The sequence below is a fragment of the Ovis aries genome, chromosome 3, assembly GCF_016772045.2.
Source record: "Ovis aries strain OAR_USU_Benz2616 breed Rambouillet chromosome 3, ARS-UI_Ramb_v3.0, whole genome shotgun sequence".
Taxonomy (NCBI): Eukaryota; Metazoa; Chordata; class Mammalia; order Artiodactyla; family Bovidae; genus Ovis; species Ovis aries.
This window is the reverse complement of record NC_056056.1, coordinates 188,442,701-188,468,403: the sequence shown is the minus strand read 5'-3', so window position 1 is coordinate 188,468,403 and position 25,703 is coordinate 188,442,701. Positions and strand designations below refer to the sequence as shown.

The 25,703-nt window shown below is 37.4% G+C and overlaps 1 protein-coding gene across 2 annotated transcripts; it reads left to right on the top strand.

The window, feature by feature from the left end:
• Positions 1–28: 28 nt before the first annotated feature.
• Positions 29–22,838, top strand: FGFR1OP2 (FGFR1 oncogene partner 2). 2 transcript variants are annotated; one of them, XM_004006768.5, is made up of 7 exons: positions 29–269; positions 9,867–10,003; positions 12,554–12,671; positions 13,744–13,886; positions 16,189–16,302; positions 18,239–18,352; positions 20,710–22,838. In XM_004006768.5, the coding sequence occupies exons 2-7, from the start codon at positions 9,869–9,871 to the stop codon at positions 20,845–20,847; spliced, it is 762 nt and encodes a 253-aa protein (XP_004006817.2). In that variant the 5' UTR covers positions 29–269; positions 9,867–9,868; the 3' UTR covers positions 20,848–22,838. The 2 variants fall into 2 exon arrangements, with proteins under 2 accessions (XP_004006817.2, XP_012030535.1); XM_012175145.5 differs by lacking the exon at positions 16,189–16,302.
• The last annotated feature ends 2,865 nt before the right edge of the window (positions 22,839–25,703 follow it).

Below are 25,703 nucleotides of genomic sequence, written 5' to 3'. Positions count from 1 at the left end.
TACGCGAGGAAGGAAGTCTCGCGAGGTTAAAGCGCTTTGAGAGCGCTGGTCGGAGGCGGTTGCCGGAGGTTTTCTCCTTGCCAGTGATGGGGCTGAGCCCCTGGATCCCCGCAGTCAGCCCTGCTTTGCCTATTCTGGGTTCTGCGTCTGCTCTCTGAGGAAGCTGAACAGGCGGGAGGAGTCTCTTCCCTTGGGTGCATAGGTCCCCGTTGGCAGAGGCTTTGAGTCCTAACCACCACAGCTGACGGCTGCGAGGGATTGAGACCAGAGTAAGTGGAATCAATCCAGGGAGACGAGCGGGCGTAGCGAGTCGTACGCTTTCCTTCCCCTTTTGCACCACCTCTTGAACCACCGGCTGCCGTTTCCTGGGCGCGGTACTTCCTGATCTCAGCTCTGAGCACCTCTTTCCGGAACTCAGGTGCAGAAAGTTCGATGAGAAGCCTTGGCCCTAACCCGTGTGGACACACCTCTGTTCTCTGTTTTCTTCCTGCCTAACCCACCTGGCAGCTCACCGTTGGCGGGGCGGGGTGGGGGTGGTCTGCAGGGATGGAAGAGTGTTCCCTTTCAGGTTTCAATTTACCTCTTTGCATAGGAACCATTCCCTTTCTTGAAACCACCCTTCAAGGAATATTACTCTTCCTGGTTCTCTTCGCGGATAACCAACTGTCTTTAAACTGTCCTTTGAAGAATCCTACCTTTTTCTTGGTTTTCATCTCACCTTTCTTCTCTATCCGATCTCAGATAATAGTACTGGTATCCATCCAGTTGTCCGCACTAGAAACCCAAGGCTCATCCTTGACTGTATTTCCCCTTGTACTGCACTGTGCTGTTTCTTCTTTCAAAACCAGATGATTTCCCCACCATCCTCCTCCCTGGTTACCATTCTGAAATACAAATCTGTTTATGTCAATCCTTTTTTGAAACTTTTTCAATAACCTTACCGCTGACAGAATTAAGTCCTGTTAAGAATATCACATAGCGCCTTTTACTGTCTGTTCCAATCCATTTTTACCTTTTCTGTTTTATATGCCAATACCTCAATATTCGTTCACGCCAGACTGCTGTTTGTCCAAACACGCCAAGCACTTTTACAGCTCTCTGCCTTTGTATGTGCTGTACCATCTGTCTTGAATGCTTCCTCTTCCTTTTTATAAAACCTCCTATCAAAATTTAATTCATAGACCATTGTCTTCTCCGGCTCCCGCAGATGATACTGATAGCACCACTGCAATCCCAAAGCACTTGAAACAGTATTTCTACAGAACTTTTTAGATTGTATAACATTATTTATTCAAGAATCTTGTGCCAATTTGAGCTTGAGTCGGGAATCACATCTTATTCATCTTTGTAGCAAAAGTTAACTCATTGCTTGGCACATAGCAGGCATTATGTGTATTAATATATACATGTGTATATTTATTTATAATGTGTGTGTGCCTGCTTAGTTGTTCAGTGTCCAACTCTTAGTAACCCTGTGGTTTGTAGTCCCCCAGTCTCCTCTGTTTCTGAAATTTTCCAGGCAAGAATACTGTAGCAGATTGCCATTTCCTACTCCAGGGGAATCTTCCTGACCCAGGGATTTAACCCAAGTCTCCTGCATTGGCAAGTGTATTCTTTACCACTGAGCCACCTGGGAAGCCCCATTTATAATATCAAGTAGGAGTCCTTAGCATCCTCAAAAAAATGTAGAATTTTAGAGCCAGAGAAACCTTATATATTAGTTTAAAAAATGCTGACCAGTTTTGAGTATGAGGAAATTCTGTACCACTAACACACAAGTAATTGTATTTTTAGTATCTGTTAGTTGAGATTGTGCATCGTGGCAAGAAACTATTATGCTTTTACATGATTTTGTATTTTATTAGCTGTCTCTGTCTATTAAAAATGATGGGATAAAAAAATAAAAAAATAAAAATGATGGGATATATAGGTATGAGAGAAATATTTAGACTACAGACCATGCTTAGTGCATGTACATCTGTGCCACCCTTCCAGTGATTCCTTGCCCATAGGTTAGAAATAACTGGTTTAGGTTAGATTCGCTTCTTCTTAAATTGTCATACTTGTTTGAACATATATGTATATGAACTTATATTTAGTCACAATTCCAAGGAAACATGTAATTGAAAAAAAAAAACTTCACCTGTGTCCTTGTTTTCAAATTCTGTTTCTTCTAACTTTAAAAATTCATTTTCTTCAAAAAGCTGCTTCATAACACTCTAAATGTGTTCATTCCGTTATTTTCAAGGACAGTGAAAATTTTTTGTGCTTTCAAATACACTGATGTGTGTGTGTAAAGTGCTTTTTAAAAGTACATAATTTATAATTTACATGTTTTCTTCTTGATCTCCGTAAATTTCTAAGGAAACCATAACTATGCCTTTCATTTTTGTACCTCCATGGGTGTCAGTTAATATTTTCTACAAAGTAACTTTAGAGGCCTCTGCCCGAACAATAAAAATTTTTAACCAAACTAGATTGTTGACATTTATAGACACATCTGTGGTATGTCAGTGGTCACAGTATTTCTCTGTGGTTCCAGCTATAGGATAATGGATTTGTGGATAAAAGAGAAAGAAGGATGATTTTAATTTCTTTAAATTTTTCTTAACCAAAGTCTAAAAGTAAACAGCTGGCAGTTTCTTTCTTGGGTGGGTGGTGGTTTTTATCAGCAGCAGAATGTTCTGAACGCTCTGCCAGGAGTCTGACTGCAAATGTCTTTGGTTGGTAGAGTGGGCGAGAATGTGCTTAACATGAAGGGGTGGGGGGTGGAGGGGAGTAGGACCAGGAACTGCTTTAAAAAATTTTTACCTGCAATCTGAACCTACATGTAGAAGATAATGTAAGTAAGTACACTAGTTAAGTATGACTAGTTAAGACGCACACTTAAAAATAGATAAATTAAGAATATCTTTTTTTTTTAATTGGAGTTTTTTTTTTTTTTTTAATTTAAAACTTGTCAGAGAATGGGAAAACAAATCTTCCTCCCACTGTAGTTACCGACAAAAAGGGAGGACTCGGGGAGGGAGAGAAGCACAGCGGTTTCCAAAAATGTTGCAAAGTAAATGCACATTATAAAATATTTAAACTTTTCTGTGGTTTCACATACAGGAAAGAAACATGCAGATTCTTAGAAATTTTATGTCACTGTTTATCTAAAGTGCTAATAAAAGTATGCTTTTAATTACCTGCTTTTTATAATTCCTTACCCTGAATAGAATTGGGCTTACCTGGTGACTCAGATGGTAAAAAATCTGCCTGCAATGCAGGAGACCCAGGTTCGATCCCTAGGTTCGGAAGATCCCCTGGAGAAGGCGGATTCCCCTGGAATGGCCACCAACTCCAGTATTCTTGCCTGGAGAATCCCATGGACAGATGAGCCTGGCAGGCTGCAGTCCATGGAGTTGCAAAGAGTCAGACACGACTGAGCAGCTAACACTTTCCCTGAATAAATAAGTTTTTATAGTTACAAACAGATTTTAAATGTAGTTCATTTTGATAGGAGTATTTCATTATGCAATCTAGAGAATTTTTTTTTAAGTGGATGCTAATTATAGTTTCAAAAAACCTAGTTGGTCTTGTTAAAAAACAAAATTCAACTGAGTAAACTTTAAAAATCTTTTTGGCTTTGTTCAACAATTCATGAATCAGGCAGCACCCCACCTAGCAGAAAGGAGTTCTAAGGAGCTGTACAAAATGAGACACTTTTATAGGAAAAGGAACAAGGAAGTTATACTAGCAAAAAGCAGGTTGGATGTGACAAGCTCACTTCCTTTAGGGGATGGCAGGGATCTGTCTGGCAAATGACCTCATAATGATTCCTGATTGAGTGATTTAAGGTTCCATTTCTGGAAGAGGCCAAAACTATAAGTTAAGTCTTGGTTTGGTGATGTGGGGCCTAGCATCAGTTCAGTTCAGTTCAGTCGCCCAGCTGTGTCCGACTCTTTGCGACCCCATGAATCGCAGCACGCCAGGCCTCCCTGTCCATCACCAACTCCCGGAGTTCACTCAGACTCGCATCCATCGAGTCAGTGATGCCACCCAGCCATCTCATCCTCAGTCGTCCCCTTCTCCTCCTGCCCCCAATCCCTCCCAGCATCAAAGTCTTTTCCAATGAGTCAACTCTTTGCATGAGGTGGCCAAAGTACTGGAGTTTCAGCTTTAGCATCATTCCTTCCAAAGAAATCCCAGGGCTGATCTCCTTCAGAATGGACTGGTTGGATCTCCTTCCAGTCCGAGGGACTCTCAAGAGTCTTCTCCAACACCACAGTTCAAAAGCATCAATTCTTTGGCGCCCAGCCTTCTTCACAGTCCAACTCTCACATCCATACATGACCACTGGAAAAACCATAGCCTTGACTAGATGGACCTTAGTCGGCAAAGTAATGTCTCTGCTTTTGAATATGTTATCTAGGTTGCTCATAACTTTTCTTCCAAGGAGTAAGCGTCTTTTAATTTCATGGCTGCAGTCACCATCTGCAGTGATTCTGGAGCCCCCAAAAATAAAGTCTGACACTCTTTCCTCTGTTTCTCCATCTATTTCCCATGGAGTGATAGGACCAGATGCCATGATCTTCGTTTTCTGAATGTTGAGCTTTACGCCAACTTTTTCACTCTCCTCTTTTACTCTCATCAAGAGGCTTTTTAGTTCCTCTTCACTTTCTGCCATAAGGGTGGTGTCATCTGCATATCTGAGGTTATTGATATTTCTCCCAGCAATCTTGATTCCAGCTTGTGTTTCTTCCAGTCCAGCGTTTCTCAGGATGTACTCTGCATATAAGTTAAATAAGCAGGGTGACAATATACAGCCTTGACGTACTCCTTTTCCTATTTGCAACCAGTCTGTTGTTCCATGTCCAGTTCTAACTGTTGCTTCCTGGCCTGCATACAGATTTCTCAAGAGGCAGTTTAGGTGGTCTGGTATTCCCATCTCTTTCAGAATTTTCCACAGTTTATTGTGATCCACACAGTCAAAGGCTTTGGCATAGTTGGTAAAGCAGAAATGGATGTTTTTCTGGAACTCTTGCTTTTTCCATGATCCAGCGGTCATGGTGGAGAGGTTTGACAGATTGTGGTCCACTGGAGAAGGGAATGGCAAACCACTTCAGTATTCTTGCCTTGAGAACCCCATGAACAGTATGAAAAGGCAAAATGATAGGATACTGAAAGAGATACTCCCCAGGTCAGTAGGTGCCCAATATGCTACTGGAGGTCAGTGGAGAAATAACTCCAGAAAGAATGAAGGGTTGGGGCTTAGCATAAGTGACTCCATTTGATGATCATTTTCATCATCTCATTTTTTTGTTTTTAACAGTCTTTCAGATTAACTCTGATGACTGGTTAAAATAAGTGCTAGGCTTCTTATGGTTATGAGGTAGGATATTAGAAATTTGTTATTTTTCATCTTCGTTTACACTTCCACTTATTTTCTACTGCTGGTTTGCAGTGCAGTTTATGTAATATTTTGGAAGACTCATTGGTGGAGTAGCATCAAGGAATTTGCTTTGTTTTTCCACCCAGGACACCACGGTAGTTTTTTTTTTTTTTTTTTCACGGTAGTTTTTATATAGGTAGAAGCAGGCAGAGCCCTGGAGAGCCATCTTGGCTGATGAACGTCCCCTAGACTGGGATCAGAAGTTCTATTTCTGGTACTCGCTTGGCTCCTTCCTTGCTGCATGGTGCTGTCAGTCAGCTCTTTTCTGTTCAAGTCCTGAGTCTATTTCTTCATTGATAAAATGGGGATAACAGTTATCCCAATGAGCAAGATTCAGTATAAGGTTGTATCCCTTCGGTTCAGAAAGCTACCAACAGTTGGAATCTAACAGCTGAGGCAGCTTACTGATAGATAAATAGATCCAGAAATAGCTCAGAAACATACCCATACATTTATTGAGAAAACATACAACTGGTGTGGCATTAAAATTCCGATGGGGAGAAACGTACTGTCCAAAAAATGGGAAATGGGACAATTGGTTGTCTCCATGAGAAAAGGAAAATATAATTAGATATCTTCCACACATGCAAATAAACAGCAAATGAACTAAAGATAAAGGCAAAATGTTGGGGATAGGTAAGATTCTTTACTGTCTGAGCCACCAGGGAAGCCCTTATATCTCCCTGTCTAACCTGTTGTCAGGTTGGTAACCCCAGACACAGCTTAACTTTTTCATATTTCAGAAAGAAAGATTTATCATTATCTGAAAAGATTGCATCTAGATTCAGGGCTCTGTTTCAGTTCATCTACAGATTCCTTTGCCCAGAGAATTCTGAGAGCATAACTTTTGGGGAGAGGGCAGGTTACTGAATTACACACAGTATAGGTAATCGGTCACCTGTCACCTCATGCTGTGTGGGAACGTTAGTGCATTTTATTTGGAAACACATCCTAGCTATTGTTTGTAGATGCCATGTTATTGCAAAGCATAAGGAGGTGTCTTCTGATATTAGTCCCAATAGTGTCGTTTACACGTTGGGACCTCGGACTGTCAAGGTCCTCATACCTGAGTTGTTCTGTTAAATCAAGATAAACATCTCAAATCTTTCACAGCTTTCTCTAGACTTTGCTTTTTTATTTTCTTTCAACATCTGTTGCAACCATTTATTTTTACTGTAAGACATTTTTTTCTGTTTTTAAATGTAATTTTACTCTAAAAAAATCTGATGTTCTATAGTTAGTGGAATTGATGGGAGATATGGAGATATAGGGGCTTCCCTGGTGGCTCAGATGGTAAAGAATCTGCAGTGTAGGAGACCCAGGTTCAGTCCCTGGGTCAGAAAGTGGCTAACCACTCCAGTATTCTTGCCTGGAGAATCCCATGGGCAGAGGAGCCTGGAGGGCTGCAGTCTGTGGGGCCACAAAGAGTCAGACACAACTGAGCAACTAACACTCACTCAGAGAGAGATGAAAGTAAAGTGAAAGTGAAGTCGCTCAGTCGTGTCCGACTGTTTGCGACCCTGTGGACTGTAGCCCGTCAGGCTTCTCTGTCCATGGGATTCTCCTGACAAGAATACTGGAGTGGGTTGCCATTTCCTTCTCCAGGGGATCTTCCCAACCCAGGGATCGAACCCGGGTCTCCTACATTGCAGGCAGACGCTTTATCCTCTGAGCCACCAGGGAAGCCCCCCATAGAGATACAGTGAATTCTCCATAGAGATACAGTGACCCCCATATAAATAAGAAAGCTGTACTGTTGCCTAGCTCTGCTGCTGCTGCCAAGTCACTTCAGTCGTGTCCGACTCTGTGTGACCCCATAGACGGCAGCCCACCAGGCTGCCCCATCCCTGGGATTCTCTAGGCAAGAATACTGGAGAAAGCTGTACTGTTGCCTAGCTCTAATTTTAGGTAATTCCAGAAGGGCAAGGCCTTGTTGGAGGACATCTTAGATAGATTTTAATGACTGTCCTTTCGTGTTTTAACCTACAGTAAGAATTGGTTCCTTTAGTGGCCCCTTTTGCTGTTGTATTTTGAAGTGCCCTTATCTAAATCTCCTAAATCTTTGAAGACAAATATTTTGGTTGTTTTATCTAGAGAGACAGAAGTTGTATTAATTTCCAGCTTAATTCTTAAAGATCTCTGGAAATGTCTGGTCATATAGGGAACATTTTATAAATTGGCAGTTTTATTTTATTTTGATTAAATCTTTTTATTCAGCTTTGAACCTGTTTATAAAAACAGGACAATATACTCTCTGCTTCAGCTGTTGGGTACAACCAAGAATACTGTTTGAATTTTTTTCATCTTTATTTAATTTGCAATTTTTAATCTTTGCTAGGTATAATCTTAATGAAAGCCTGCTAAAATGGTGGGATGTGTTGTATTTTCTTTCTTTTAAAATGTTACACAGTTGGGTTATTTAAATCTCTTGCTGCATTTTTCTGTATCTGAGGGGCTAACAATTAACCTAACGAGTCCCATGTAGTAGTATCTTAAAAAGACCTATATTCTGTCTTCCTAAACTTGGTGAAAATCCTTAATTATAGCCCTTAACTTTGTTCTACACATGAGTTTTAATTTAATTGCTATAGATTTGGCTTATGACATAGAAACATTACAAAGTAATTTTATTTTTTGAGAAAATCGTAAAGGGTGGCTCGTATATTAACAGAAAATAAGGCAAAACAGTAGAAAGAGAAAAATTCAAGAGTGATCAGTGTCAGAATGTTAAAGTTTTTGAGAGATTTTAAAATAAAAATTTTGTTTTGAGGTCTCGGCGTATCAGTTGAAGAAGCTAACTGTTGGCTGTGTTATGTTTTGTCTCCTGGCCTTTCAGCCTCTTTTATACATTTGAGTCACTGACTTTAACGTATCAGAAGCTTCCCGTAATGGCCAGTGTTGCTCTAAGTTAGCACTTCCTTTGCCATTTACTAAGGAAAGTGCGAGAGTTAGAATTACTGAGAATTTTCCTATGAGAAGCTGAAGTTCCTCCAGAAGGAGGTTGATCCTTTAGTGTAGCATGACACGTAGAGGCCGCTTTGCCTGGTTAGTAGTGTACGTTTGTGGATGGTGTCTGAGGTCACCTGACCAAGCGGAGGCTAGGAGGGGTCATATGGTCGGAGACCTGACAGTCACTGACTGCAGAATACAAAATAATAAAATGACCTTTTTTCACAAATGGCAAGATAGGGATTGCCCTCACGAAGAGTGCAATTTCTATATAACATTCAGTTCAGTTGCTCAGTCTTGTCCGACTCTTTGCAACCCCGTGGACTGCAGCTGCCAGGCTTCTCTGTCCATCACCAACTCCCGGAGCTTGCTCAAACTCACGTCCATCGAGTCGGTGATGCCATCCAACCATCTCATCCTCTGTTGTCCCCTTCTCCTGCCTTCAATGTTTCCCAGCATCAGGGTCTTTTCCAGTGAGTCACTTCTTCCCATCAGGTGGCCAAAGTATTGGAGTTTTCAACTTCAGCATCAGTCCTTCCAGTGAATATTCAGGATTGACTGATTTGATCACCTTGCAGTCCAAGTCAAGAGTCTTCTCTAACACCACAGTTCAAAAGCATCAGTTCTTCAGTGCGCTGAAGAATCCACCTACAATGTGGGAGCCGCGGGAGACATGGGTTTGATCCCTAGGTTGAGAAGGTCCCCTGCAGAAGGGAATGGCAACCCACTCCACTATTCTTGCCTGAAGAATCCTATGAATAGAGGAGTCTATATAACATAAAATGTATTTAGTGAATGTACACTTTTGTCCCCACTGTATATTCAGGGTGTTTTAAATACGTTCTGATTTTGTTCTCAAACTTATATATATATATATATATATACATATATACATGTATATATGTATATATATATATATGTAAAGTAAGTAAAGTCACTCAGTCGTGTCCGACTCTTTGTGACTCCGGGGACTGCAGCCCACCAGGCTCCTCAGTCCATGGGATTCTCCAGGCAAGAATACTGGAGTGGGTTGCCATTTCTTTCTCCAGGGGATCTTCCCAACCCAGGTCTCCCGCACTGGAGGCAGACGCTTTAAACTCTGAGCCACCAGGGAAGCCCTATGTGTGTATATATATATACATACATACATACATACATACATATATATATATACACACACATACATATATATATAATGTGTATATATAAACACATATATGTATATATGTAGTATATAATTATATATATTTATATATGTTGTGTATAATTTCTTGAATATTATAAAATCACTTTCAAGTTTGTTCCATCTTAACAGGATCAAAACCACATGTGTTCTTAGATGGTTTTCATCCTGAGACAGTGAACGATTCAGTAACAAATATAGCTTAAGCATAATGTGTGTTAAAGTGGAACTAGAATAAGATTGATATGCCAGCTTTCTTTTGAATCTGTTTTTCGTTTTTAACCCTGTGTATTCCTTTAGAAATGAGTTGCACCATTGAGAAGGCACTTGCTGACGCTAAAGCCCTTGTTGAAAGGTTGAGAGACCACGACGATGCAGCAGAATCTTTGATTGAGCAAACCACTGCTCTCAATAAGCGAGTAGAGGCTATGAAGCAGGTTTGATTTTTTTTTCCCCCTGTTGATTCTATTTTTAAAAGACCGTCACTGACATTTATGTGTTGCTTTTATTACAAACTTCTGCTTAACTAGTATTTTATTTTTAATGTTTTCTGAAGTTTAAAAGTAGTTGACTTATATGTCTTAGTTTACTTTAGATTGAAATATAATTTTGTCAAGGTCAACTGACATGTATGTATGTATATATATATCTTCTAAAACCATAGATTTGATCACTTAATTTCCTACAGTGATGCAGATTTGAGTTTGGAAAGTACATTAATTTTTTTAGGTCTAAATACATTTGACAAAGGCAAGATAATATCTTTTACTAATAGTGACACATTCTTTGTTCTGTCTCCTATTTTTATAATGTAGAAATATTTTAATGAGAATATTTTGGTGGTGCTGTTTAATAATAAAATAGTTTTTGAAGATGATGCAAAGCAATATCTTCTTTTCACCTTTTGCAGTTACTGCATTTGTGTGTGTGTGTGCGTGCTCAGTCGTGTCCAACTCTTTGTGACACCATAGACTATAACCCACCAGGCTCCTCTGTCTGTGGGATTTTCTAGGCAAGAATACTGGAGTGGGTTGCCATTTCCTACTCCAGGGGATCTTCCCAACCCAGGAATTGAACTTGCATTTCCTGCATTGGCAGGTGGATTCTTCACCACTGAGCCACCTGAGAAGCCCTATTTGTTTATACTTGCTACCTTAAGGAATGAACAGGGCTTCACTTCTTCTTATCCTTACCATTGTGTATAAGAGCTTTCCAGTGGGCTGTGAAGTTGAACTACTATTTTAAGCCCTCTTCTGATTTTAACTTTAAGTTAAGATTTTAACTTTAAGAGAACTATAGCATCTCTGAAACTATGATGGAAATCACTGTAGGAAAATTATATTTATAGCTTAGTCTCATGAAGCACATCTCTTTTGTAAAAGGAGACAGCAACCTGGGGGTACTGATTTTAACAAAGTTGCTGAAAAAGTGAAGCAAGTTTACCTACTGGATTAGCCGAAAAGTTCATGTGGACTTTTCCATGACATCTTATGGGAAAGCCTAAACTTTTTGGCCAGCCCCATATTTTGTTTTGCAGTTCTGCTGCCCTGAACACGTTACATACCTCCCTGTCTAGCTTGACTCATGCATTCCAGTGAACATACATGTCTTGTACTGAGTTGTAAAAAAGGCGGGGGGGTTGACAACCAGAGTTAAGAACCATACCATAAAATTTACCCTGTTTAAAAATTTTTTTGGCTGCACCACATGGCATGCTGGATCTTAGTTCCCCAACCACAAAACGAACCCACATCTGCTGGAAGCATGGAGTTTTAACCACTGGGCCACCAAGGAAGTCCCCTACAGTTCACCCTTTTGAAGGGTGCAGTTGATTGAATTTTAGTATATTCACATGCTCTGCAACCATAATCACTGTTAATTTTAGAACACTTCATTACCCATAAAGCTGCTCCCTCAGTCTCCCTTTCCCTGGTTCCTGGCAACCATGAATCTGTCAGTCTATAGGTTTGCCTGTTTTAAACGTATCGTATGAACGGAATAAATAGTACCATATGTGACTGACTGTGACTGGTTTTTTAAGTTTTCAGTTTCATCTATGTTCTATTATGTATCAGTACTTCATTCCTTTTTATTGCTAAATGTTAATAATATTCATTGTAAGGATATAGCACCTTGTGTTTTTCTATTCATTGGTTGATGAACATTTGGATTGTTTTTCTTCTGGGGCAGTTATGTATAATACTGCTGTGAATACTTGTATATACATTTCTATGTGGACATCTGTTTTCAGTTTTCTTGGGTATATACCTAGCTGTAGAATAGAAGGGTCTTATACCTCTGTGTTTAACTTTTTGGGGATCTGCCTATCTGTTTTCCAAAACAGCTATGTCATTTTACATTCCCATCAACAATATATAGGTGATAGCAATTTCTGCACATCCTCTGTTAAACTCATTATTATTACTTGTTTTAATACTTGAAGGTCATCCTAGTGGCTGTCATGTGCTATCCCCTTGTTACATTGAGCTGTGTTTCCTTAATGACTAATGATGTTAAGTATCTTTCATGTGTTTATTGACCATTTGTGTATCATCTTTAGAGAAATGTCTCTTCAAATCCTTTGCCCATTTTTTTCAGCTTTATTGAGATATACTTGATGTACAACATGGTGTAAGTTTAAGATATACAATACACATGTATATATTGTGGAATCATTACCTACTAATCATGAGGTTAGTTAATACTTCTGTCACCTCACATAATTATGTAATTACTGTATGTGGTGAGAATATTTAAGATGTATTCTCTTGTCAAATTCCAAATATATAATATAGTATTGTTAACTTTAAACACCATGATGTCCATTGCATCTTCAGAACTTAGTCATTTGCCCATTTTTTAATCGGGTTCTTTTTCTTTTTATTGTTGAGCTGTGAAATATGAAATATACACACATATATACACATATATAAGATACGTATTTTCAAATATATTCTCTTATGTCTTGAAAAAAATCTTTTCATTAGTATCAAGAAGAAATTCAAGAACTTAATGAAGTTGCAAGACATCGGCCACGGTCCACATTAGTTATGGGAATCCAGCAAGAAAACAGACAGATCAGAGAACTGCAACAAGAGAACAAAGGCAAGCTATATTATCACTGATTATAGCATCTCAAAAGTGAGCTTTAATCGCCAATTGCACTATTGAATTTGGATCAGTTAATATTTTTTAAATGGGAAAATAGCCAGTTAAAGTTCCTTTCGCTAGTCCATTATGCTTCAATTACATATATTTCTCTTTATCCTATCCTGCATATGAATGCTTGTCTACCTTACTTGGAATCATCTTAGGCTCTCACCTTCAATATCCATTTGTACCACTTAAATTATTACATGTGAAATAACTCAGTTTCATTCTCTGCAGCCCCTTGCTTAGGTGTTTATAGTCTCCGGCCTGAAGTATTCTCATTGGTCTCCTTGATTTCAGTCTCTTTCCGCTCCAGTCCATCTTCAGCACAGTCATCAGACTGATTTTACAAAAACATATCTGGTCATGTTGTTCTTTTGCTTAAGAACCATCACTGTACTGTTTCCTTATCCAGAGGCCTTCAAAGTTGACTCTAAGCCTTCTTTTTCGTATTCTTCCCATCCCTCCGTTCTCCATGAGACCTTTGCTCTTGCCACCCTGAACAGGTTCCTGAACATACCATCCACTTTCATGCCTCCCTGCTTAGACTGCCCTGTTCTTTATTTTTCAACTGAAGGAATGTACATTCATCTCACTACTATACTTCTGTGAAGCCGCCACCAATTTTTCCTCACAGACTTTTTATATGTTTATATGTTTTAGGGTAGAGTTCCACTCTGCACTTACCACACTGTGTTATAATTATTTATGTTTTGTTTTCTCCACTAAACTCTGAACTTTATGGCCTTTTGGTATTCCTAATATAGAGCATGATCTGACCCTCAGTTGTTGTTCAGTAGTTGTTAAAATGATTCTCAAAAAAATGAGCTTAAAATGGTTATTTTGAAAACTAATAAAGGACTCCATTTGGTGTCCTTTATTTCCATATGGCTAGATTTTTGTACCTCATATTTTCTTTATGAAATACCCCCTTTATAAGTTGCTTTTTAAAAAATATGATGTGGAAGAGAATACATTGTGCATTTTAAACTCAAGTTTAAATAAAATATACTGTTACTCTTGATAGAATTACGTACATCCCTGGAAGAACATCAATCTGCCTTGGAACTTATAATGAGCAAGTATCGAGAGCAAATGTTTAGATTGCTAATGGCTAGCAAAAAAGATGATCCAGGAATAATAATGAAGTTAAAAGAGCAACACACTAAGGTAATCCCATTCTGTAAATATAATTTGAAAAAAGAACAATCAATTAACTTGTGTTCAGATTTTTAAAAAATCACAGGTGTCTTACATGATATTGAATATTTCTCTTTTTGACATTTTCTTCTTTTCCTTATTTTTTTCATGTTATGTGTCATTTTCTGTTTGATTTAGTCTTTAAACTTCCATTCTTCCCTAGTAGCTTAAAATATGTATTAAAAAGTAAACATTATTTGGGAAATAAAGGTAAGTCTATTCAATTCAAATTATTCAAAATTATAATGTTACCTGCTTCAAAGAAATATTTCTTCTAACTTGTATATTGGTATATGTTGCAAAAGTGAAAATTAAATGCCCCAAAATCTTTTTAAAAACCCCAAAACAGCTAAAGTTAGATTTGTTTTTAAGACTGTCTTCTGAATGAGGCTAATTCATCCAGACTATAGATACTCCTGATTATTAATGGAAGCACGAAGGGGTGGGGGGAGGAAAAGAAACAATATACTATATATATTGCCTTCCCACCCATCCCATCCTCCATCACATACCACTCAACAACATTTTTAGAGACAGAGCTGAACTGGCTAGAAATCAACGTTGTTTCTGCTGTTCATCTTACTAGTTGTGATCCCTGTGTTTGCTAGCAGCTGCTGTGAAAAGATAGCATAGTCCTTTACCATTTACATTTTATTTTAAACTGATTTTTAGAATAGATTGTGATTACAAGGCCATTATCTCTATTGGATAATGATGAGCTATTTTTTATTAGTTATAATGAGTGTTATTTAAGAAGTATTGACTGTTATAATGTATTTTTATCTTTCTTAATTATTAAAACACTTTTTAGATTCTTTAAAATATTTATTCCATCTTGGTGCTTTTAGGTATTTTTTATTATTAATTCTACTAAAAATAAATATCTAGTAAATTGCTTTAACATGTAAATTCAACTTTCCATATTAAGGAAGCTATTAGTAATAGCTCTTGTGTCAAACAGTATAATAATAAGTTAACAAATGTAGTTTTAATATTATCTAATTATGCTATTTATCTCCTAACCAAAAGGAACCTTGGATAGTCAAGTGGCAATCTTTTGAGTATAAAATGTATCTATTGTTAATATCATTATAAAAACATTTTATTTTGAATATGTAATTTAAGAGGTTTTTTTAAGGTACAAATATGAACTGACTTAAAATTATTGGTAAAATAAGTATGTTCTTGAGACATTCCAAAAGGCCCTTGTGTTTAACAACCTAACAAATTTTTTAAGATCTACAGTGAATACTCTGGCAAGCAAGTGCTTAAGAATAAGATACTGAAGGTAACTAGTCCCTTGTGGTAGCAGCTATGTCAGAAGCAAATGTTTTCTAAAACACATTAGATTTTACCATTCATTACAGCTGTTTTATTAATTAGCAAGTTAAACATATCTTAAGATAGCTGTAAGCCATTCTTTTTCATTATGCAGATGAAATTCTTCTTCTAAGTGCTGATTCTTGCCTTCCATGAAATAACAGTTTGGTTACTTGTTATTAATTCTAACTAATACATATTAATGTTTGTGATTTTGATTTTTCCCAAAAAGGAGATGCTTTGATTCAAACAAATATTTATTAACACTTGCACTGGCTTAGTTATCATAATGAGATGAATGACTAAGTTTTATTATTCTACCATAGGACCTTTCAATGCATTGGGAGATACAGATACAAACATGATTATCTAACATAAGGTAGGATGTGATGAATCCTAAATAGAGACCTGGATTATTACTGGAGTACTAGAGGAAGCAAGTTTAGTTCTCAAGAGGAGAATCTGGGAAAGTGGCAAGGAAAGCTAGCAAATCCATCTAAATCTAGCCTCGAATTAATTTGGGGGCTTAACAAGCAGAAATGGGTGAGCAGAGAAACTTGCACGAGAAGTATGAGCTTCCAGAATATGTTTAAGAACTAGTGCTCTGATACACCTAAACGCAAAAATAATTTTATAACACATTTCTGGGTAAAACACAGAGTTACACTTAACAGCATTTTAGAGTAAGAGGCTCTGTTGAGACTACTGTAACAGAATTCTGCCCTCACCTAGAAGTTTTTGAGCACACATTTAAAAGCCAATAAAAAGTTTGAGGAGAACTCATTTTCATTCAAACACTCATTTTTACATTATTTTTGAACTACTACCTTTTTGGAAATCTTAAAAAAACAAACATTTCCAACAGTTGGCTAACTCGCATGAACTAACACTCATTCAGTTTTGAAATTACGGATATTGTCCGTATTAACATTATAATGACTCTGTACTACAGATTGACATGGTGCATCGTAACAGCTCCGAAGGATTCTTCCTTGGTGCATCTCGACACATCCTTGAAGCACCTCAACATGGACTGGAGAGGAGGCACTTGGAAGCAAATCAGAATGTACACTAAATAAAACAGTCAACTTTGGGGGTGTGGATTGGGGGGGCATTTAAAAAGTTCTTTTACATTGAATTCTCCCAAATTAAATCAGCAAATAAATGAAATTGCTTTTAAAAAACACTATGCTTTTGATAGCCTTGCAAAAATACTCAGTGTAGAAACTTTATGTCATGAATTTGCTGTATATTGCATTATACTTAGCCTGTTAGGTAATTGTAGGCTTTAAAGGTTCTTTAGGCCAGCCTTTCATTTTGTTGTTCTAGTTAACTGTAGCTGCAAAATTTTAGGACGCTTCAAATGGTTGTCCTTTTTCTGGACATCAAAGACATTTTCTTGACAGTAATTTTAATCTGACTTTGTAAAAATTTTGTTCAGTCAAACAATTAAATGAACTGTTTTAATTCAGATTTTCCATAGTTTATAGTCCTTTAATTTGCATTCACAATAAAATAAAATTACCTGTTTTAGGTGTTACAATTAAGTATAGAAGCAACCTCTCCATTGTGTCTGTTGTGTTTTGTCTTTTTTTTTTCCTCGAATGCTATTTCACGAGGGTGCAAAGATTTTGTTGCTAGCACGTCTTGCTTTTAAAACATTTTGAAAGCACAGATCTTGCCCTATTGTGCCTTTTAAGAGATTCTATATTTCCCTAAAGATCATATTGTAATAAGTGGATCATCCAGGAACCAGGCCTGTAAAAATATCCTGTTTGTATTGAGTTGTTTTTTTTCTTATGATGGTTTTGTTAGAACAGACTGTACTGAAAAATGTAGTTTCTTGTTTTCTTCCATTGTAGAGGCAAATGATTATTCGTTTCCTTGTAGTTGCCATAAGACATCAAATCATAAACTGAGAAAGCTGTTGGTATTCAAAATTTTTACTCATTATCCTTATCTGACTTGCTGCTGCAGTTACCTGTACTTGACTTGCTTTTAAACGTTAGGCTCCCTTTATAGTAGGAGGGATTGTAATTTTTTTTTAAATTGTTATAGGACATGACAGTTGTTTGTCTTGATATCATTCTTACCATCATAGTCTGATCCAGAGCTGTCTAATAGAACTTTCTGCAGTGATGGAAATGTTCTTTATCTGTGCTATTCAAATTGGAAGCCACCAGCCACATGTGGCTATTAAATGTCAGCAGTGCAACTGAGGGGCTGAATTGTTAATATCTTAAAATGTATTTGACTTCCAGTAATTTCAATTTAAATAGCACTGTACTGAACAGTGTAATTTATTTTGGCTTCTTTCTGTGTACTAGGTTTGTATAGATTATGTTAAAATAATAGAAGGATCTGTATTTTTGTTACTTAAGATATTAAACTTGTGGTTTGCTAAAGATATTCCTATTTGTTGTCTGTTTGAATATTTATAGTCCTTCCACAGTTTACTAGTGTTGTAGGTTTTGAGGGGTCTTGTTCAAATCCTTTTTCCAAACAGAGTATATACAACTATTTAAGAGACTGAACGTTTATGTGGGAAACTATCAACTTCTATATTTAAGTTTTGGCCTTAGTGTAACAAAGTAACCCTCAGTTGCCAGTGAGCAACATAGGATATATTTATAAATCATGAAGACTTCAGGAAGGAATAGATACTGCATATACATCTTTCCCATTAGTTTGGTCATGGGGCATGTAGGTACGAAAAAGAAAATGTTGCTTATCATTTATGGTGAGAGGAATGTGAAATGAGTATTCTTCCTGTTTGTGGGTTTAGATATCTTGTGCTGCTTATCCTTAATCCTAGTCCTAACAGAAATCTGACTTCACAAGGACATTTATCTTCAGTCAACAGTCTTGTAAATATCTGTTTGATATATTACATTTATGTAAAGGTATTAACATTCATATCAAGTAGTAATGTAGATTTCATAAAAAGAGGCTTTTTAAAAAATGTTTCATTGATTTACAGCTTCCATCTCCTTTTTTTCTAGGAATTACAAGCACATGTTGACCAGATAACTGAAATGGCAGCAGTAATGAGGAAAGCCATTGAAATTGATGAGCAACAGGGTTGCAAGGAACAGGAACGAATATTTCAACTTGAAGTAAGTTTTAAATTGCACATGTCGGTGAAAACTATTTGTACAAAGATTTATGCCAGAAAATATCTCTCATTTTTAAATATTTACTTTCTGGGATGCTAGTAATGTTCTTTTTCCTAATCTGGGTACTGGTTATTTGGGTGAATGATGCAAAACCATTTATATAGTAATGTAGGAGTCTAAGATTAGTAGCAGACTTACACCAGTCATTGAGAAAATTGACTTTTTTTTGATCCCGTGTTGCTTCTGTTATCAGGTGAACAGCACTCTTGCCTGGAAAATCCCATGGGCGGAGGAGCCTGGAAGGCTGCAGTCCATGGGGTCGCTGAGGTCGGACACGACTGAGCGACTTCACTTTCACTTTTCACTTTTCACTTTCATGCATTGGAGAAGGAAATGGCAACCCACTCCAGTGTTATTGCCTGGAGAATCCCAGGGGCGGGGGAGCCTGGTAGGCTGCCGTCTGTGGGGTCACACAGAGTTGGACACGACTGAAGTAACTTAGCAGTAGCAGTAATTTGTTAAACTATCTCTATTTTATCAGAGATCACAATGATGCAGGGGGGAGTTTTTTTTAATCCACAAATAATATTCTTTGGCCACTTGTATTTTTCTAGGGGATATAAAAACTTTCTTACCATCTGATGGCTCAGATGGTAAAAAATCCACCTGCAATGCAGGAGACCTGGATTCAATCCCTGGGTCGGAAGATCCACTGGAAAAGGGAATGACAACCCACTCCAGTATTCTTGCCTGGAAAATCCCATGGACAGAGAGCCTGGAGGGCTACAGTCCATGGGGTCGCAAAGAATCAGACACAACTGAGCAACTAACACTTCACATAAAAGCTTTTATCGCATCTGTCCTTTATTTTGTGGTAGCAAAAGCACAAGTCATTGTTGAATAGCTTAAATTGGTAGAAGAGGTGACCTTTATAATTTTAAAACCTTCATTTTGAAATCATGGTGGAGAAACTAGTTATAGGGGACCAAAAATGATTTTTCTAACTGTACAAAGTTCTCTCATTCTTTGTAACTAAGGCAAGTAAACTTGCTCAGTAAAAGGCCAGATAATAAATCTTTTCAGTTTTGAAGACCAGGCAGTCTCTGTTGTAGGTACTCAGCTCTGCCACTGAAACGAAAAACCAGCCATACGCACACAATATAAGATTGGACTCAACTGTGTTCCAGTACAGTTTAGTTTACAATAATAGGCCTCAATTACGGCCATAGTTTGCTGATGCCTGCTTTCTACCATTGAAACTTAGAAAGTAAGACCAAAGACAAGGCTGTAGAAAATAAATTATGATAGTTACTCTTAAATGTCTAAAATTTCTTACAGTAGTTCAGTCGCTCAGTCATGTCCAACTCTTTGCAACCCCATGGACTTACAGTAACTCATCTAGAAGACAAGGGCAAAGTCGTTTACTAGTGCTCAATTTGGTCGCTTATTTTCCTTCTTAAACAGCACAATATATTCAGCCAGCCTGCTGCTGTTAAATCCTCACAAGTAAAGCAAATCAGGCTTGCCCTGCATTCCATGCTATCATGGAAAATAATAAAAGTAGTAAAGTACTACGAGGTGTTAGCCCCAGGGTATTATTCACAGACTTTCTGAGTTTACACAAATAAAAATCTAGATGTTATTTTCTTCATCTGTGTTGTTGTTTAGTCACTCGGTTGTGTCTGACACTTTTGAGACCCCATGGACTGTAGCCTACCAGGCTCATTTATCCATGGAATTCCCCAGGCAAGAATACTGGAGTGGGTTGCCATTTACCACTCCAGAGGATCTTCCCGACCCAGGGTTCAAAACCCACGTTTCCTGCATTGCAGGCAGATTCTTTACCACTGAGCCACCAGGAGAGCTCCTCTTCAGCTATATATACTGTGTTATAAAATAAGGCAGTTTCTGAAGTTCTGTAATTGAAGCTACATAAATAAAAAGTCTTCACAGTGGTGGAAGACACTGAACACGTGTTCTCTGGATTCAAGTTGGTAAAGGCATATATCATTTAATACAGGGTTCCCTGACCTCCAAGATCCACTGCCTGATTAACTGAGGTGGAGCTGATGTAATAATAATAGAAATAAAGGGCCCAATAAATGTAATGCACTTGAATCATCCTGAAACCAACTCCTTCCCTCCCACCCACCGCCTCCAGCCTATGGAAAAATTGTCTTCCATGAGACTGGTCCTTGTTGGCAAGAAGGTTGGGGACCCACTGATTTAATACATTTCTGCCAATTACAGTACTTGCTTTTATTTATCATATCTTCATATGTTTGGTTTTTCTTAAGATACATTTTTAATATTATAGCCACTGTGCTGACTGCTTCTTTTTGTTTGCTTTCTTATAGCAAGAAAATAAAGGCTTGAGAGAAATTCTTCAAATAACTCGAGAATCATTTTTGAACCTTAGGAAAGAGGATGTGTCAGAAAGTACATCTTTGTCAGCGTTAGTAACCAGTAGTGACCTCAGTCTGAGGAAGAGCTGAAGAGCTTTTTAAATCTGTGAACTTCTTACAAGGTTCCAACACACTCACTGGGACTGGCTTGTTAAGTGAATGAATTAACAGCAAAATCCATCTCAAGTTACCCTTTGTTATGTTTTGTTTTTTCTATAATATGTACCGTGCACTGGCAAGGACATTTAAAAGATAGCAGTGAAAAAATACATAGTTAATGGTCATAGACTTTATTCCAAAACATAATTGAAAAGCAGAAATTAAACCTTTGTTAATTGGCGAACAAGATTTTTGTAATTTTTATAATTACAAAATTTGAATTATAAGAATTTTGTAATTCTGCCAATTAAATGTAATTGGCAAAATTAAAGATTTTCACAGCAACTACTGAACGTAACAAGAGCTTTCAGCGGTGCTGTTGGCTTTCGGTTGACATTTAGATACACATGAATATTCCCAACAAATGTCTTGGAATTCATTTAAAAAAATCCCAATTTTAATATACAGATTTTGCCACAGTATTGTGAGTGGAAAAATCGTCATACTAAATTATTTTCTTCCTATTTGGTGAAAGTTAACAAATAGCTTATGTACCATGAGACTTCAGCTTTAATGATTGCCTATCTACCTTCTCATTAATTTAAATTTTTGTCAAAGTTCAGTTTAAAAGGCTGTTAGGAATGTTTTATATGCACCATAAATAAAACAGGTAATTTAATTTGAGCTCATTTATCATAATAATGAGCTGACAATTGTCCATGACTTGCGTAAGTACATGAGATATCATTTCAGGAATGAAAGAGAAGGAATACTACTTTCTAAGAAAGAAGAGCTTATAAGAGACATATTTAGTAGGTTAAACTACTTCTTTGAATAAGTTTTGGCTCCAAATCAGTAATGAGATTTTTCTCTTCTCTGGTTGGTCTTTAAGGATATTATGCAGCTCATTTAGCTAACAGTTGGAATGTTTGATACAGCCAGCTAGGTGTGGTAATTTCACAGTAAATTGGGAATTGCTCTGCCTCAGAACCGTTTTTTTAAAGTAATTACTCTTAAGAGATACAGAAACAGTAAATTAAAATTAAAAATTTTTTTTGCTAGGTCTAAAGCTCCATCTGGTTTTCATAAACGTAAGCAAAAGGTATTTCTTGTAATCTTTCAGTCAAAGGGTTGGGGAGTGCCAGGGGAGGAGGGGAAATCTGGATTTATCAGTATTTGTTTTATTTTTTACAAAATGTATGTCTAATATATAAGTTTTTAAAAGCCACTAGAAATAGAAATGTGCTGACATCAATCAAAATCTTAAATTTTTCATATTTTGTGGTGATTATAGAAGAAAAAGTAGGAATGTCAAATACTATTAAATATACTGTACTCATTTATATTGAATATATATTAAAATATGCATGATAGAACATTCTACTTTGGAGTATATAATTTGTTAAATTAATAATCACATGGTAACTTTTATGTATAATTTCATATATGGTAAAATTAAAAACTGCTTTTCACTTCAGAATTTTTTTATCTTAAGTTTGGAATAGTTGAGGGGACTGATTGAATAGAAAATGGGCCCAACATTAAACAGATTTATTTTCTCATTCAGAGGCCTTGATTGGTATTTTGTAAACAAGTAATAAATTTTATTTTTAAACTTTTCTATTGGTTTTGGGGAAAGTATCCTTTAATTTGATGGCACATTCATAGAGTTTTTATCCCAAGTCAGAATTAAAATTAGCTACACAATTGAAATTAAGTCTGAGGCAATTTGTTGGGGCAGCTCTATTATAAAAATTACTTGACAAATAATTATTTTTATAAACAAATAGGTTGAATTAATTTATTCTTGGTCTTCTTACTTGGATATTATTTTAAGAACTTGGTGTTTAAAAACATGTACTTTATTATATAGCAAGTGTTCTATCCCATACTTTTTTTTTTTTAAGTAAAACCCGTAAATTTATGTCTGAGACTATGTACTGCTAGGAACCTATTTTATCAATAAAGATGAATAATTAAAATTGGTATGGTCTCCAAGTTAATTTGGAAACAATACTTACATTTATTCTTACTTGTAGGTATTTTTTTAAGGCTGTTTGTTTATCCTTCAGTTCAGTTCAGTCGCTCAGTCGAGTCCAATTCTTTGCGACCCCATGAATCGCAGCACGCCAGTCCTCCCTGTCCATCACCAGCTCCCAGAGTTCACTCAGACTCACGTCCATCGAGTCAGTGATGCCATCCAGCCATCTCATCCTCTGCCGTCCCCTTCTCCTCCTGCCCCCAATTCTTCCCAGCATCAGTCTTTCCCAATGAGTCAGGTCTTCGCATGAGGTGGCCAAAGTACTGGAGTTTCAGCTTTAGCATCATTCCTTCCAAAGAAATCCCAGGGCTGATCTCCTTCAGAATGGACTGGTTGGATCTCCTTGCAGTCCAAGGGACTTTCAAGAGTCTTCTCCAACACCACAGTTCAGAAGTATCAGTTCTTTGGCGCTCAGCCTTCTTCACAGTCCAACTCTCACATCCATACATGACCACAGGAAAAACCATAGCCTTGACTAGATGGACCTTAGTCAGCAAAGTAATGTCTCTGCTTTTAAATATACTATCTAGGTTGGTCATAACTTTTCTTCCAAGGAGTAAGCGTCTTTTAATTTCATGGCTGCAGTCACCATCTGCAGTGATTTTGGAGCCCCCCAAAATAAAGTCTGACACTCTTTCCACTGTTTCCCCATCTATTTCCCATGAAGTGATGAGACCAGATGCCATGATCTTCGTTTTCTGAATGTTGAGCTTTAAGCCAGCTTCTTCACTCTCCACTTTAACTTTCATCAAGAGGCTTTTTAGTTCCTCTTCACTTTCTGCCATAAGGGTGGTGTCATCTGCATATCTGAGGTTATTGATATTTCTCCCAGCAATCTTGATTCCAGCTTGTGTTTCTTCCAGTCCAGCGTTTCTCATGATGTACTCTGCATATAAGTTAAATAAGCAGGGTGACAATATACAGCCTTGACATACTCCTTTTCCTATTTGGAACTAGTCTGTTATTCCATGTCCAGTTCTAACTGCTGCTTCCTGACCTGAATACAGATTTCTCAAGAGGCAGATCAGGTGGTCTGGTATTCCCACAAAATTAGTACTTGGCAACAGCTTCTACCTGTATTCCTTAGGAACTGGCCAGCAACTTGTTGCTGATTCTGCAGACCTTTGGATCATCTGTAGTGGGTTTAAAAGTGTCTTCCAGTGATATGTCCGGGTACTAACTGCTCTACCTATGGATGTGAGCATATTTGCAGATACAGTCTTTACAGGTTTAAGGATCTCAGGATAAGATCCTCCTGGATATTGTATGGATCCTAGATCCAATGACTAGTGTCCTTATAGGAAAAGAAGAGATTTGAAACTCACAAGGAGAAAGTCACATGAAGACAGAGGCAGAGGGTTATGCACATCAAGGAAACTTAAGTTTTATGAGGTGCTGCCAGAGGCTTGGAAAGAGGCATGGAATGACCTCATCTCCCTCAGGCCCTCCAAAAGGGATCAGCCCTGCTTGATTCCAGGCTTCTGGCCTTGATTTTCAGAACTCTGAGAGAATGCATTTCTGTTAAGCTTCCCACGCAGCCTGTACCAGCCTGTAGTAAGTTGTCACTGCAGACTTAGGAAATGAATATATCATCTATTATTTATCATCTATCCACCATGTTATTTTATAAAAGGGATACAATTCTGAAAAACTACTTATGTACAGGCTCACAGATAAAATGTTTTCTGCTCAAATTGATATTCTTTAACATCAAGATATCTTCCAAAATGTTGTGTTCCTAAACTGACTATAATGAATGGAAGATCACAGATCCTTAATTTGTGGTGACTACTACCTTTTTTGACTTTCAGAGTAAAACAAGCGTACAATTTTTAGTGAACTGTTGATGAAGAAGAATTTCTAATTGGTGTTTGAGGGGACGTTTCCTTTTTAACTCACTGGCTGCAGCTCATTCTCCTTTGTTTTTTTCTTTGTGATTTCTTAAAATTAGAGAACCACAGGGCTCGGTTCTTATTCCTGTTCTGAATCTAACTCACTTCCTTGCTGATCTCATCCAGTCTTGTGACTTTAAGTACCACCTATATGCTAGATGACTGCCAAATTTACAGCTCTCATTAGACCTCATTAATTCTAGACTCCTCCAACTGTGACTAAGAGAAATATCAAACTTAAGATGTCCAAAGCTGAATTCCCCTGCTGACTCTCAGATCTCTCCGTATTTTTCCCCCATCTCAGTTGATGACAGCTCCATCTTTCCAACTCGTAGAGCCCAAATCCTTGGTGGCATCTTTGACTCCACGTCTTAAATCTTGCACCAAGTTCATCAACAAATCCTGTCGAATCTCCCTTCTAAATACGATTGACCCTTGAACCACAATGGGGTTTAGTAGTGCTGATTCTACACAGTTGAACATCTGAGTATAAGAGTCAGCCCTCTATATCCAGTGTTCCTCCGTATTGTGAGGGTCTGAATCTGTGGATCAACCAACCATGGATGATGTATTGCTGTAGTATTTACTATTGAAAAAAAAAATCCATTCAAACCTGTTATTCAAGGGTCAACTGTGTATCAGAAGCTTACCATTTCTCAGCATCACCACTGCTTCCACTGGCTAAAGCCACATTACGATAATGATTGAGTTAAACTGCATTCAACCTAAATACAACAGGAAAAGAGTTAAATTTAGTTTTTTAATAATTAAATTATTGATACCTATTCAATGAGGTTTATTACATACTGTGGCTTGATTCTAACAACAGGAAGAAAAAAATATGTGCCTAAATTTGCATAAGAAGCTTAATACTAAATTGCACATAAAATAACTAAGTCCATGGGGTTGCAAAG